The sequence below is a fragment of the Rattus rattus genome, chromosome 5 (genome assembly GCF_011064425.1).
Source record: "Rattus rattus isolate New Zealand chromosome 5, Rrattus_CSIRO_v1, whole genome shotgun sequence".
NCBI lineage: Eukaryota > Metazoa > Chordata > Mammalia > Rodentia > Muridae > Rattus > Rattus rattus.
This window is the reverse complement of record NC_046158.1, coordinates 155,197,768-155,212,287: the sequence shown is the minus strand read 5'-3', so window position 1 is coordinate 155,212,287 and position 14,520 is coordinate 155,197,768. Positions and strand designations below refer to the sequence as shown.

Below are 14,520 nucleotides of genomic sequence, written 5' to 3'. Positions count from 1 at the left end.
TGAGATTTGACTAAAAGAACGTTGTTAAATTCAAAGAGCCTTGGGGAAGGGTGAAAACAGTTTAGGACTGTTTTAGAAAACCAAAGACACTAGATGGAGGTAGGACACTCTTCTATGTTCCTGAATCTGGCCATTGTGGGGCCACTGGCTGGGTTCAGCAGGTACCTAGAGAGAAAAGAGCCTACATTGGTTGGGGGTGGGGGTCAGATGAGGGGCTGTGCCAAGAACTGACTAGAACATCAGACTCTCTGGAAGCCCCAAGTCACACGCAGTACGGGTGATTGTACCCAGGGTAGATGGGTGGCAGGCCGTATTGATTTAGCTAGTCTCCCACCGGCAGGAGTATGCGAACACCTTCCACACCCCACCCTTCTGGCTTGCGGATCTCTCTCAACCTGAAGATTCTCCTTTTGGTCAGAATTCCACTGCTGAACACAACCCACGAATGCTCAATGCCTGGTCCTACCATTCATGGAATTTCAGACGTTTCACTCCCCCAAAGCAGCTCCATTTTGACCATCCTAAGCCATCGACGGCTCCAGCACGTCCTCCCATGCTAGACTTCATACTGGGGCTAGACTTCAGCCCTCTTCCCTGCTCCCTCGTGGACAGATAGCAGCCCACCTGCCATTGCCACCCACAGACGCATCAGCTCACAGACAGCCAAAAAGCTAGATTCCCCATAATCTCCATTTCAAGTTTGCCTCTTTTTACTGCCAAAGAGACAAAGGAGCGGAAGTGATTGTCTGGTAAGGGACCATTCACCTTCCACAGTATCTCTGAGAGCTGGGAAACCATCCGCCATGGGTGTTACACAGGACTAAGGGAAGACTTCATTAGTGACTTAAGGGTCTACTTGCCGCAGCCTGCCCTGGAAACTGTGGAAATCAACTTGCCCTCCTAGACTCAGGGACTCTCTTTCCTGGAATGCTGGTGTGAGCAGGTGTGACTGACCATGTCAAAGTCCTAACAAGGGCATCTTATAAGATTTGGGTGGGTTTATGGCTTAAAATTTCCATATCAGGTCCTGGTACCCACAGAACTACTTTATTTATCTATATTTATTTATATCGGTTATTTCATTTTCTTACATTTCAAATGCTGTCCCCCTTCCCGGTTTCCTCTCCTCAAACCCCCCATCCCATCTTACCTCCCCTGTGCTTCTAGGAGGATGCTCTACCACCCATCCACCCACCCCCATTTCCCACCTCCCCCTACACTGGGGTATTGAGCCTCCACCACAGGACCGAGGTCCTCCCCTCCCATTGAGGCCAATAAGGCCATCCTCTACTACATATGCAGCTGGAGCCATGGGTCTCTATATGTGTTTGGTTAGTGGTTTAGTCCCTGGGAGCTCTGGGGGGCTCAGTTGGTTGATATTGTTGTTCTTCCTATGGGGTTGAAATCCCCTTCAGTTCCTTCAGTCCTTCCCTGAACTCTACCAATGGGGTCCCTCAGAGCTACTTTTTAAAAAGGGAGTTTTCTGGGTAGTTCGTATAGCTCTTGTGGAATCTCTCAGCACAAAGCCAGTCTTTGCTGGCCCCTGGGATTTAATGCCATCATTTAGCAATCATTTAACACCATTTAGTCCCCATTCTGGGGTCCTTGCATTTAAAGAGATGTGTACAAAGGAAAGCAAAGTAAGGCATTATCAAACAGCAACTATGAGGGGTTGCACCTCATGAAGACACAGAACTGAGCCCCTCCACTTGACACAAACACACCAGCTTTGATTTTTTTTTTTTTTTGAAAGATCCATTTCAGAAGCTCTGACTTCTCCCCAGAAGTGAAAATTGCCTTCTGGTGGAGAAAGGTTTTAATGATCACTTTGCTTCCTGCGTCTCCATGGTGACAGAGAGCACACAGCCCACCCCCTCCTGCTTCATTAGGCCTTTCTTGGTCCCAGGAAAGTCATCAATCAAGCCGCATAGATGCCTTCTGTGACCTGTTTATCACCTAAACAATCCACATTGCCTTGAGTGTGGAGGAGTGGACAAGCCCACAGAGTGTAAAGAAACCCGCTCCGCCGGGCGGGCTCACACCCTTCATTTCTCCACAGCAGCTCTGCCCAGCACACCTGTCCCGGGAGGCGGGTGTGCCCAGGTGCGGTAGACCTGGCTGGAGTCCTGGTACCAAGTGACAGCCTTGGGCATGGTGGCTGCAGGAGTGTACTGCTGCCTCGATCTTTTCGGGTGGGTAGCACAGGACCATAGGAAGGCCTGGACAGAAGGCAGAGTAAGCACCAACCCTGGGCGGAGGTGGCCTGAGGACCCTTCCTCTGGTCAGTCAGCTGCACACCGTGGCACTCCCTACTGGGTTGCAATGCCCAGCAGCCAGCCAACAGGGCACACTGCAGAGCATCCAGCTCTACCAGCAAAGCGGTTCCTCTCTGGACAAAGGGCTCCGAGGCAGCCCTGTGTGCTGGGGACAGGAACCACGGCCCCGGTGGTGCCTGAAAAGGGCCGCTGCCCCCCCCCCCCCAGTGAAGGCAGGGGAACTGTGGCGCATGGAGACGTGGTCCCCATGCCACCTGCCTTGTGTCTCCCCCATCCCGCCTGGCCGCCCCCGCCGGGCCCAGTACCTGGGTTCTCCCCGGCGTCCGTGGAGGTGGCTGAGGAGTCGCTGAGGAAGCTGGGGTCACTCTGCGAGCGGCCCCGCGGCGACACAAGGCAGCTGCTGCCGTCCTCGGATGCGGCCATGGGAAAGGCGACGCGGGGGCAAGTTGGAGGGAGATGCGGAATCAGAGCATCCTAGGCGGCCAAGGTCACCGGCGAGGGGGCTGGAGAGGGCGTCTTTTTTAAAAGGAAAAGCAAAAGGGGCCGGGAAAGAAAAAAAACGGAGGAGGACGCCAGGCTGGCTTCAGGATGGGGAGACAAAAGCCTTGCAGGCTGCAGCCAGGCGCATACCGGCTTGCGCGGCCTCGCTTTGTTATTTATTCGTATTTATTCCCATTCTTCGGCTTATATTCCAGGGGAAAAAAAAAAGTTGAACCAGGAAATAAAAACTTTTTCTTGTCAGTGTTTATGGCGTGCTTGGGGCTGGGGGAGATGTCCAGGAATATCTGGGGGTGCTCCCTCCCCCCACCCCACCCCCCACCCCCCCGAAAAAAAGGGAAAAAGGAGAATCTTTGCTCTTGCAATTGCTTTAATCTGAAAGCTGTTCTTGGAGCATCTGTTGGAAAACATTAGGATTCTCCCATCATGCCACGCGAGGAGCATGACGTCACGGAGCTGGGAGTGAGAATGAGTGGTGATGGGGAGGGGTCTCCAATACCTGGACTGTCCGAGGCCGGGGAGACATAGGGGCTGGATCTTGGGTTATGATCCGCCCACCACCATACCTGGTGCTCTAGGACAGAAAGCGGCCACGTGCCCTCCTTCCCCTCACCCCCACCCCACCCATGCGAACCGGAGAGGAGGAGCCCCGAGGCGAGGGCGGTGCCTCCCTTGAAGGCACTCTCCAGGCAGATCCTGGCCCTTCTCTTGGGGATGGTACTGCCACCCTCACCTATCCACAATGAAAAGGGAGCAGCACCGAGCGCCGGGCCAGGACCCGTGAGGCATCACTCTCTTCCTCCCTACCCATTCCTCAGCCCATGGAGAGGGAATAAGTGCCTTCAAGGGAATCTCCCTAAACACCTTGAAGAAAACGGAGGGGACCAGGGACTAGAGGGAACAGCAAGGAGGTTCCTCTCCCCCTTCCCTATGGTGCTAAGGAAGCCTTTCTCACTTTCCTAGGCAGAGCTTGGAAGTGAGCAGGCAACTCCTCTCTCCTGCTGTGGGGGGTGGGGTGGGATGGGGGATGAGGAAGTCCTGTAAGGGCCAAGAGTAGGATTGGGGGCCTTGCTGTGTTACCTCACTGGGTTAGAAGATGCACAGGGGACACTTCAAGAAGTAGGAATAAGTGCTTAGACTTCACTCCTGGGAAGGTGATGGCTCAAGTTCCAAAATAAAGTTCTAAAATTCAAAACAACTTAGCAAACCCACCCTTGCTGATCACTGGGCAGGAGAGCCTAATGGGCACACGCCAGGCAGGAGAGCATTGAACTTCAGAACAGACCTTGGCTGGCACACACACTGTAAGGATGTGGCTTTCTGGTTGGTGTGCAGATCCCTATCCAAGGAGTTCCCAGACTCAGTAGCCTGGAGTGGAAGAGATAGTGGTCTTCCTCTTCTTCCTCTTCCCCTCCTCCTCCTCTTCCTTCCTCCTCCTCCTCCTCTCTTCTTCCTCCTCCTCCTTCCTCCTCCTCCTTCCTCTTCCTCCTCCTCCTCCTCCTCCTCCTCCTCCTCCTCCTCTCTTCTCCTCTTTCCTCTCCTCCTCTTCCTCCTCCCTCCTCCTCCTCCTCTTCCTCCCCCTTCCCTCCTCTTCCTCCTCTCCTCCTCCTCCTCCCCTTCTTCCTCTCCTCCTCCCCCCCTTCCTCTTCCTCCTTTTCTCCCTTTCCTCCTCTTCCTTCTCTCCAAACTCATAAACTCGCTGGACAAAATAATGGACTCTAAGCCCCTCAAGACTAAGCAGGAGACCACACTTCGTGGTGGTCCAAAAGTACAAGAAACCAGCTGGTCCTTCAAGTGATCAATGCCATATAGTGGCTCCTACCTGTAACCCCTGCATTCCAGAGGCTGAGAAAGGGCTAGAACCATGTGAGTTTGGAGCCGCCCTGGGCTGCGCAGTGAAATCCTGTCTCCAAGGAAAACAGTGAGAGGCTAAGTATCACTATGTGGCATCCCAGGAGATGCACGCTCATGGAAGAGAGGACAGCTGTGAAAGGCTCGCTCTCTGACCCCATTGCAAAGAAGCACTGTAGAATAAAAGCAAAGCGTTGGAGGTTGCCTAGGACAGGGCGGGGAGCAGAACAGGAGGTCATGGCCAAATGTGTGCACGCACACACACAGAAGAGATAAGAAGGCGGCTACAGGAGGACCAATTCGCCCCCACATTGTCAGGGCAGGCTGCCTTCTTACAGAAAGTTCAGACTCATAGATGCTTCTGCCTGTCTATTAAAGCTTTCCCGAGTACCTACTGTGTTCCCACACCTGTGCTTTCCCAGAGAGGCTTAGTGAACAAGTAAGGCCTGGCCTTGGTTTGGTAGTACTCCACGGACAACTCACAGAGGAGCAATGAGGCCAGGAGGCTTCCCTGGAGGAGAGGTGAGCCTGGTGAGAAGAGATGGTATTCAGGGAACAAACGCATGAGAAGAGCAGCCAATGGAGAGCATGGGAGGTGTCTCCAGGTATAGGGAAGATCCAAGGCAAAGCTTGTGAGTGGGACAGCACAGATCTCTACCATACCTGCAGAGAGCCAGGGCCCAACCCGGTGTCCTGTGAGCTGTTTGCAGGGCCCATCCTGGTGTTCTGAGCCCCGTCACCCCTTGTCTTCCTTGGAGTTTGCCTTTCGTTCAAGAGTGGGGCAAAGCGGCCTTTGCTGCTGTTGAGGCGCTGGCTGGGTGGGAAAGGGAATGCAGGTGGAATAGGAGGTGGCATAGGCTGGGGCTGTGTTGTGGTTTGCCCTGGAGTTATCTGTACTTTGATGCTAATTCCACTGCCCCAAGGACAGCTGCCTAGTCACATACTCAGGACTCAGGTGACTTCACCAGAACCACCTCCCCATTGAATTTGTAAAATACAGGTGAGGGGCAGGTACAGGATAGAAGGAGGCCTGCCACTGGAGGAGAAGGAAGGATGGGCGGGAGAGAAGTTTGAAGGAAGAGGAGGAGACTGGAATGGAAAGAAGGAAGAGACAGGAGAGGGAGAGAAGCCATGGTGGGTGATGTTAAGATTCCGCTCTGTGTATTTACAGGTTGTTATTAATGGATGGTACTGGGCTTTGTATGTTTAGGTGGGCAATTATATCTTACCAATCAGATCTAAGGTTATTGTGTTGTGTGTTCTTTTATGTGACGGTTTGAGTGTAGGAAAGTGTGCGGCGGCAGGAGACATTGGGCCTCCTTGGCGTTGGGATGCGTTTCCGCCAAGATATCTAGCAGATATCTTGGGGCACTGAGGTGCCGGATCTAGTGGGGATAAAAGATTCTTTTTTTTTTTTTTTATATTTTTACAACAGCAGGGCTGGTCTCGGGGAGTCAGAGGCACCGGGCAGGCCAGCTGCAGATAGAAGAGATGCGGATGAGAGGGGTGGAGAAGCCAGGTTTGATGGTTTGATGGTGAGCCATGCTGGTGGGGGGACCAACGGAACCTTGAGTCTCACAGTGACAGATGAGCGGGAGGACCAGAGAAGGGGCGGACAGGGTGGCACAGGGATGTTTCTCTATCAGGCTTGGTGGTGAGGGAAGCACCAGCTACAGCAGGACAGACCTGTTCAGCACCAATGATCTCAAGCCTGAGGGAGCCTCTCAGGGCCTACATTTCCACAACTGTAGACTGAACGAACACACAAGTACAGCCTCTGCTGGTCGGTGAAGGGAATCAAGGACCAACGGTGAGTGCTAACCCAGTACTGGGTCACATGACCTACTCTGTCATGACCGCTTCAGCAGGCCTGTTTCTCCTTGCATACATACAGCCATGCTGTGTGCTGTAGGGTGTGCGTGACATTCTGAGTGAATATGTGCTGTTGACAAGGGCACTGCCACAACAAAGACCCCAGAGCCTCAAACCCACAGAGGAAGACAAGGCCTTCTTCCCCCTGGAGCGAGGCTCAGAAGCATGTCAGGTTTTCCTCTAGAGCAATTCTGGATGTTGACAGTGTGTGTAGAGAACGTCCACCATAGCTTTCACCACACTCTGGTGCTCCCATATTTGCATCCTGAAGGCTGTTCGCTAACAGGGCTTGCTCCTACCAAGATTAGCTAAACCCACCTCCTTGAGCCCGATGCATAGACCTGCCTCCTTCTCCAGCTCTATACTGTAACCTTGCCTTTGTGTCCAACTCTATTCAATAAACACACGGAGCTTCTGGGGTGCTGTGGCTTCTCTAGATGAGAACCCAGACCTCCAGATTCCAGCTCTCTGTCTGTCTGTCTGTCTGTCTGTCTGTCTTTGTCTTGTCTCCATTTCCTCTCCGTCAGGCCCATCCCGGGATCCATGCTCGATGCTGTAGTGAGCTGTGGCCACTCACAGATCTGCCACAAGACAGGCACACCGATGATCACTGGGATCCGCATCTCCTTCTCACAAGTGCCCATCAGCTCCTTGCTCCCCGGAACTAAGTATCTGGACACCCTAGAGAGATAATGGTCTAAGCCATCCCTTCAGGGTTGGGCAGTTGTGTCAGCTACTCAGGGATTTCTGTCAAGTTTGTTTGCCTGCTGGTGCCTGTCCTGCAGGCACTAGTGTCCTGGGAGCGGCACTATTAGCCAGACAAGAAAAGGAATATATATGGGGGTTTCTGGCCACACTGGCCCTGACCTGGAAATGAGGACTCCAGCTCCATGTGACATCAGAGGCCACCACAGTTCCAGTGCAAAGGACAACACGTTGATACACACCAGGACCCCAGAAACTTCTCTTCACCCTTACTGTTTTGAAAACACAGAACCAGCAAACTTCCAATACTTTGGAAAAAAAGCTTCTCAAGTGATGTCTTTGGTTGAATCTCAGGGGCCAGATTAAGAGGTACAAAGGTCAATACATCCAGAACTTGGAAATTCAGCCTTGAGCCAAGTACCACTTCAGCAAGCAGCCAGCTCTGCCCTCTGCTGGCCACCAGGAGAAACTGCACCCAAGGCTTGCCAGACAGGTTCGAACTTGGTTTTCTTTTCCTATGACTCTTTTATGCTCAGGAGACTACCCAAGGTGGTGTCCAGGGCAAAATCCTCTGGCTGGGGAAATTGTTCAGTGGGTTCCACCTCCGGGACAGGAAGTTCTGATCCCCAGCTCCCCACCTGTTGGGCAGTCTGTAGTCTCAGCACAAAGGACGAAGAGATGGGATCCCCTGAGTAAGCTGGCTAGATAGACCAGTCAGGTCAGTGAGCTCTGGGTTTAGGGGAAAGACCCTGCCTCAAGACAGAGGTGGAAATGGACCAAGACAGACACCAGATGTCAACCTTAGGCCTGGAGCACACAGGCTCCCCCTCATAACACACACACACACACACACACACACACACACACACGACAGCAGACATACATACATGTCCGTTTATCTCCTCCTCCTCGTACCAAAAGTTGGAGAATGGCTTGATGGTTTAGAACACTGGCTAAAGAGCTGGGCATGGTGACTCAAGCTTTAATTCCAGCACTCGGATATAGAGGCAGGCAGATCTCTGAGTTCAAGGCCAGCCTCATCTACAAAGCAAAAACGAGGAGGAGAAAAATAAAATGAATTGCTGAGGAAGGAGGAGGAAGAGGAGGAGAATGAAGAGGAGGAGATCTACAACAACAACAACAACAACAACAACAACAACAACAACAACAGCCACGAGAACAACAAGAACAGTAACTGATCTTGCAGAAGAGAGGATTCGGTTCCCAGCACCCACATGGGTGGCTCACAATCATCTGCAACTCTAGTTCCAGGGGATCTGATGCCCCCTTCTAAACTCCATGGGCTACACACATGGAGTGCATGTTGTATGTTTCTATACTCACAGACACATCATAAAAATATAAGTATGTGTTTTTTTTAAAATCCTTGATCAGTGAGAGATCGAACACACCTGTAAACCCAGCACTTAGAAAGTTGAGGCAGGAGAATTGTGAGTTCCAGGTGAGCCTGCACCTGCATCTGCTTAGCACTTCATAGTGAGTTTCATGCCAGACTGTTATAAAAGAGAGATCCTGTCTCAAAAAAAAGCAAGCAAGCAAGCCCAGGCTACAGATTGAATTTCAGAACAGCCGGTGCTACACATGAAAGAAATTTTGTCTGGAGAGGGGGGAGGCAGAAAGAAAGGGGAGGAAAGGAAGGGTCAAAGGGATGGGTAGAAGTGAGGGAAACTAAATCAGTGCCCTTCTCCAATTACCACCTCCCCTCTGAGACGTGCCACAGGCTTCTCATGGCTTCCCACAGATGGCCCTTTAGGGTCCCGCTCACTTTCGGTCTGTCTATTAAATCCTGTAAGTCAGGGTTGAAAATCTGAGCACAAGATGGGGCTCTGGCATCCTTCACGTGTGTGTCCTTAGGCTGTCCCCCAGCTCTCTCACCCTGGTGTGTGGATGAGCAGAGGAGGCTCCTTACCGGCACTGCGCCCTTGGCACCACTCATTGTCACCATCTTGTGTGTTCAGGGTGGTACAGCTCCTGCCTTTTGATCTGCTCTTTTCAAATTAGGGTGCAGAGATGGTGTTTAATAGGTGTTTGTTGAGTGGATGTCTGTGATATGGGTCAGGGATACGGCAGAGAACTTTGCGAAGTGGGTCAGTACCAGGGATGGGCTGGCAGCGGGAGGCAAGAGATCTCTTGCGATGCCCATGAGATGTGGGGTCTTCAGTAAGTCACAAGTTCTCATCAAACCTCAACTCTGCTGTTTAGAAAGCCATCAGTGTTCCAACCCCAGAATTGCTTCCAATGGCACAAGAAAGTGACACACTTCCACATAAAGCTGCTACGTTGTCCTGCCAGTTTGTCCTCCATTTTCTCCAAGTCTGAGGCTTTCAGGGAATCTGAAAAACCCAGAAAGGTCTGGGTCAGGTTGAGGTAAGGAACCTAGTGCTAGAGCCAGGACTTGGGCTCTAATCATTACCCAAGCCAGACCCTCAATGCTGGATCCCTAATTTTCCCTCTTTGCACAAGGGAGCATCGGAGTCCTGTGGATTTCGTGAGCTGTGGCTCCAGAGATGCTAGTAACTAAACCTTGGTCACTATCAGCATGCCACAAGATCTAAATGACCAACTGGTGAGACCACGGGCTTCCAGCCTGCATCATCAAGACGTCAACTCCATTTACAAGATACCGAGGAACACGGCCCATGGTTTCTCCCAGTTGTGGATTTCTGTCCCCCTATGTCACTGAGATCACAGGGCTGCTGCTTCAGGCCCTGCAGGCCATTAAAGGCAGGGAACAGGAGGTAGCCAGGGCCACAGGGAATACATGGTGTGTGTTCTTCATGGGACCCTCTTCATTCATCCCAGCATGCCTGGTCCTCTTTTGATGGTACCTCTCACTGCAGGGAGTACCTTTGGTTGATGAAAGATCCCCCCAGCAGGTTCACTGTTCTGTGAGGACTGTGTAGGGAATGATCACTTGTTCCATGACACAAACACATGAATGGCAGCTACCTTCCATCTGTGCTCTGGGGTCCTCTCCCCTACCTGGCTTACCTGTTAGTCTTCTGTCTTTTACTAATGTTGTCACAGATGCTCTGTCCCTGCACCTGATGTAGGTCAGGGACAGAAAAGAGCAGATCAAAAGGCAGGAGCTGTACCACCCTGAACACACAAGATGGTTGACAATGACCTTTGACCCTTCCTTTCCTCCCCTTTCTTTCTGCCTCCCCTCTCTCCAGACAAAATTTCCATGTGTAGCACTCAGCTATTAAACCCTGTCCTGCTGCTTGCTGGTCACAGATGATGTAGGCCCAGCCTTCACGAAGGAGTAGAGTGTCAGTGTCATCACTGAAGACACCAGAAACTGGCAGAGTGGCTGGCTAGGCTGGGAGGAGGTCAAGAAGTGTATTGGTTACCTTGCTTCAAATGTCTAACTACAAAGGCATCATGGGATGGAATAACGACTTGGTCCTGTGTGTTGTCACCTACAGGAAGATCAAAGGCAGTGGCATCACCCAGGGGTATGAGGATTCATTCTCTAAGGACAGTGAGGGCCCTGGTTCCCATGACCTGGAGCTGAGGTGGCTCCTATCACCAAGGACTCATCTCCCACTTGAACCTGAACATCTCAGATTCATGACTCTGGAGTTGGTCAGTGGGGTACTATGTGGAGGCCAGGGTCAGAAGCAGCTCGGCGATGGTTTATATGTGCTCCGCCCAGGGAGTGGCATTATTAGAAGGTATGGCCCTGTTGGAGTGGGTGTGTTACTGTGGGTGTGGGCTTTTAGACCCTCATCCTAGCTGCCTGGAAGCCAGTCTTCTGCAAACAGCCTCAGATAAAGATGTAGAACTCTCAGCTCCTCCTGCACCATGCCTGCCTGGATGCTGCCATGCTCCTGCCTTGATGATAATGGACTGAACCTCTGAACCTGTAATCCAGCCCCAATAAAATGCTGGCATTTATAAGAGTTGCCTTGGTCATAGAGTCTGTTCACAGCAGTAAAACCCCAAATGAGAAAAGAACTCGGTGGGCAGAGAAGCCTGGAGTGTTCTAAGAGGTATGTGTGGTCTGACCATGAGGGGCCTGCCACAAAGGAGCCTCTTAGACCCAGGTGTGTCCCTGTCCTGGTCACATGGGTCATGTGTTCATCTTACACAGGTCTCTCGTCATTCACAGCTCATGTTTAAGTCATGGTCTTTGCCACCCACACGCTGCCCACCCCCCCCTTTTATCCAATGCGTGTGCTGCAATGTGATTGCCAGATTTACACGCTTGGGGGAATCTAGACCTCAGCCTACTGTTTACCACGACAGGGATTTATACCCAGCCCTCCATGACAGACACCAGCTGAGGGTTCCGCTACGTCCCAGCTCAAGTGGGCCTATAAATTATTCTCCCCCTGCCCTCCCTCTCTCCTCCCCAGAGCACTCAATTTATAGGTGGTACTTTAAAAGTACATCATAAATCCCGTGGCCACAAGGATGAGAATTCCAGGACTCGACCCACTACAACCTGTGTTAGCAACCATGCCTGTTCGCCGGGAGTTCTTCCCCGCAGCACCCACAGCCACCAGCTTCAAAGTCTGTTATGACTCTACACACAGGTGCCCATCACTTACAGACCCACTTAGGACCATTCCCCAGCATCCACTCTAGCATACAGTTTCCAGGGCTCCGGGCAGTTCCAAGAGATAACACTCGCTGGGCACTAACCATTGCCCCCTCCAGCCCAGCAACTTGGGGCCCAACAGAAATTCTCCGCCTTTCTGTTTTGCTATCTTTGGGACCGGGGGCACAAGCCTCTTGGGTCTTTGAAGTTGCTACCGGAGGACCATGAGTGTATATGCAGCAGCCCAGAAGACACCTGTGAATACCAGGTCTTCAGGTTGTCAGCAGAATGTCAGAGTGTGCTGGGCTCCTCTCCCTTCAGATCCTGCGATGACAGAAAAGGCAAGGCAATGGGTAGCTCTGTCATCCAAGCGTCATGGACCTGAAGACCACATGGCCCCGAGCTCACAGGATGACCTATTCGGGTTGATAGCTTTGTTCGTCATTCATTGGTATCTGTTCCCACGGACTCAGGGAGTGTTCATAGAAAACACGCCGTGTGTCCAGTAGAAGAGGTGGGAATGAGGGGGTTCTGACACGATGGCAGCCTAGCTTGGGGTGACAGCCCTGGGCTATGTGAACGACTGGGAAGGTATAAGATGATGGGGGTTGGGAACTATGGTACTACAATAAATGGCAGTAAGGAAAAGGCAGGACCCCAAATGCTCAAAGGACCTAAGCACCCTCACCTGGGGAGCTACCTGGGAAAACCTTTAGCAAGGGCAGTATGGGATATCCACTTTCTCCCTAAAGCATTCTCAAGCTGCAGAGTGCCCAAGAGGTAGTCAGAAGACTGGTGCACAGCAGGCAGAGATGGCGGCGAATGGGTAGTGGGTAGGATGTACTAGAGGTGCAGCTAAGTATGGCTGGCTCTCCCTGTGCAGGCCCTGAGCTAGACAGAAAGCCTAGAGACATGCTACCACCATCCACATTATTCTCTGATGCTGTGTGGCTTCTGTCCTTGGGGTGGGTGCTATTTGTTTTAGTGTTGGTTCCTCCAGGCATGAGACTGGCAGCTCTAATCCATTTGCACATAAGGTGAACAGGAGGATTCTACCAACCCCTCTCCTCACCATTCCCAGGTCTCGGATTTCACGCCATTGTCATGATGGGCAGAATCAAGGTCATGATCACGGAACTGTAAGAGGGGAGCCGATCTGGATGGTTCCACGGGCTCCATATCACCACAGGAGCCAAATGGAAGAGAGGGTTGAGGCCAGAAGAGGGAAGAGGGATTCAAAGGATGTGGCTGGCTGCCACTACAGGCTTGAAGGGAGTATGACCTCAGAATATGTGGCCTTTGAAACTAGCCATAGCAAGAAGAAAAACAGAGCCTCTCTCTTGGCAGGATAAGCTGAATCGTGACAGCCACTAGGAGAGGCAGGTGGTGTCTTTCTCAGAACCTCCAAGGGAGGGGCAGAGGCCAGACCCACACCTTGTGTTCCTCACCTTGATGTCAGCATGAGGCCTAGAAGGAGCCAGCAGAGACACCTGGACTTCAGGCCACAGGTGTGTGATGCAAATGGCCTGTATCCCAGGCTACCAGAGCTGTGATCACTGGTTTGCCTATAATAGAAAGATGTGTGTGTTAAAGCTTCCTGTCCTCTGGTAACATCTCCCACAGAGGGAGAAATGAGGTTGGTGGAGTCTGTACAAAGCCATACCAGGACCCCAAAGATTCTTCTCTTTCTTTTAAAAAATATTTAATTTTATTGTATTTAACTAAGTGTGTTGTGAGTGCACATGTGTGTGCGAGTGCCCATGAAAGCCTGGGGGTATCAGAGATGAAGTTGGAGCTGGAGTTATGGGCGGTTGTAAGCTGCCCAGCATAAATGCTAGTGGCTGCCCTGTGGTCCTCTGTGAGAAGAAAATGCCTTTAATCACTGTGCTTTCTCTCCAGCCTCCTCTCCCTGCTCCAGTCTTCTCTTTCAGTACAGAGGATTCTGGGAAGAGGGCTGTGTAATTATGTCTGATGTCAACTTATGAGCCAAAGGAAACAAACCACAGATAAATATTCGCAAGGAGAATGACCAGGGCCTCCTACTTGTAGGACACATGATGTTCTGCCTGAGTAGGGCTGTCTCCCTGTGGGGTTTTACTACCCGCCTACTTATTTCTGCGGCCTTCAAGAGAAGAGGCAGAGTTGGAAAACCTTTTAGGGTTCTTTGAACTAGGCACTAAGGCACAATATTGACCTGCTACTAAACCCTTCTCAGGAAAAGGAAAAAAATGTAGAAAAATAGAGATTAAGAGTGGGGGTGGATGGAGGTGAGTGTCAGTTGCCAAAGCAGATCACCTGAGCTCAGCCCCTGGGATACATTGGTGGAAGTAGAGAACTGACTCCTTAAAGTTGTTCTCTGATGTCCACATGCCTACCTGTGCATGATGGACACACACACACACACACACACACACACACACACACACACACACAAATGGGGGGAGAGGGAGGGAGGGGGGTAATGGAGAGGGGAGGGAGGGGGGAGGGGAGGGGGGGGATTGAGAGGGGAAATGAGAGGGAGAAGGGAGGGGAAGAGAGAGGGGAGGAGAGTCAAGGGGAGTATCAGGGCCCAGGGATTAGGTAAGAAAAAATGCCTATGAATCCAGAGCCAGCCAAGGTAAACTGCCCAAAGAAAGTCATTCAGTCCATTTAAATCTCAGTTTCTTACATTGGTCAAGTGAGTCCTGCCGTAGAGAAGCACATACCCACCTATTTGAGCAGAGCTTCAGACAGAGCTGGTCCTCACTTGAC

The 14,520-nt window shown here is 51.7% G+C and overlaps 1 protein-coding gene across 1 annotated transcript in view; it reads right to left on the bottom strand.

Annotated features, from left to right (window-relative positions):
* Positions 1–3,092, bottom strand: part of Phactr3 (phosphatase and actin regulator 3) — a 196,398-nt gene extending 193,306 nt beyond the window's left edge. The window contains exon 1 of the mRNA XM_032904910.1: positions 2,582–3,092. Coding sequence (XP_032760801.1) covers positions 2,582–2,699 — 118 coding nt within the window. The 5' untranslated portion in view covers positions 2,700–3,092. The remainder of the gene's footprint in view (positions 1–2,581) is intronic.
* Between the last annotated feature and the right edge of the window lie 11,428 nt (positions 3,093–14,520).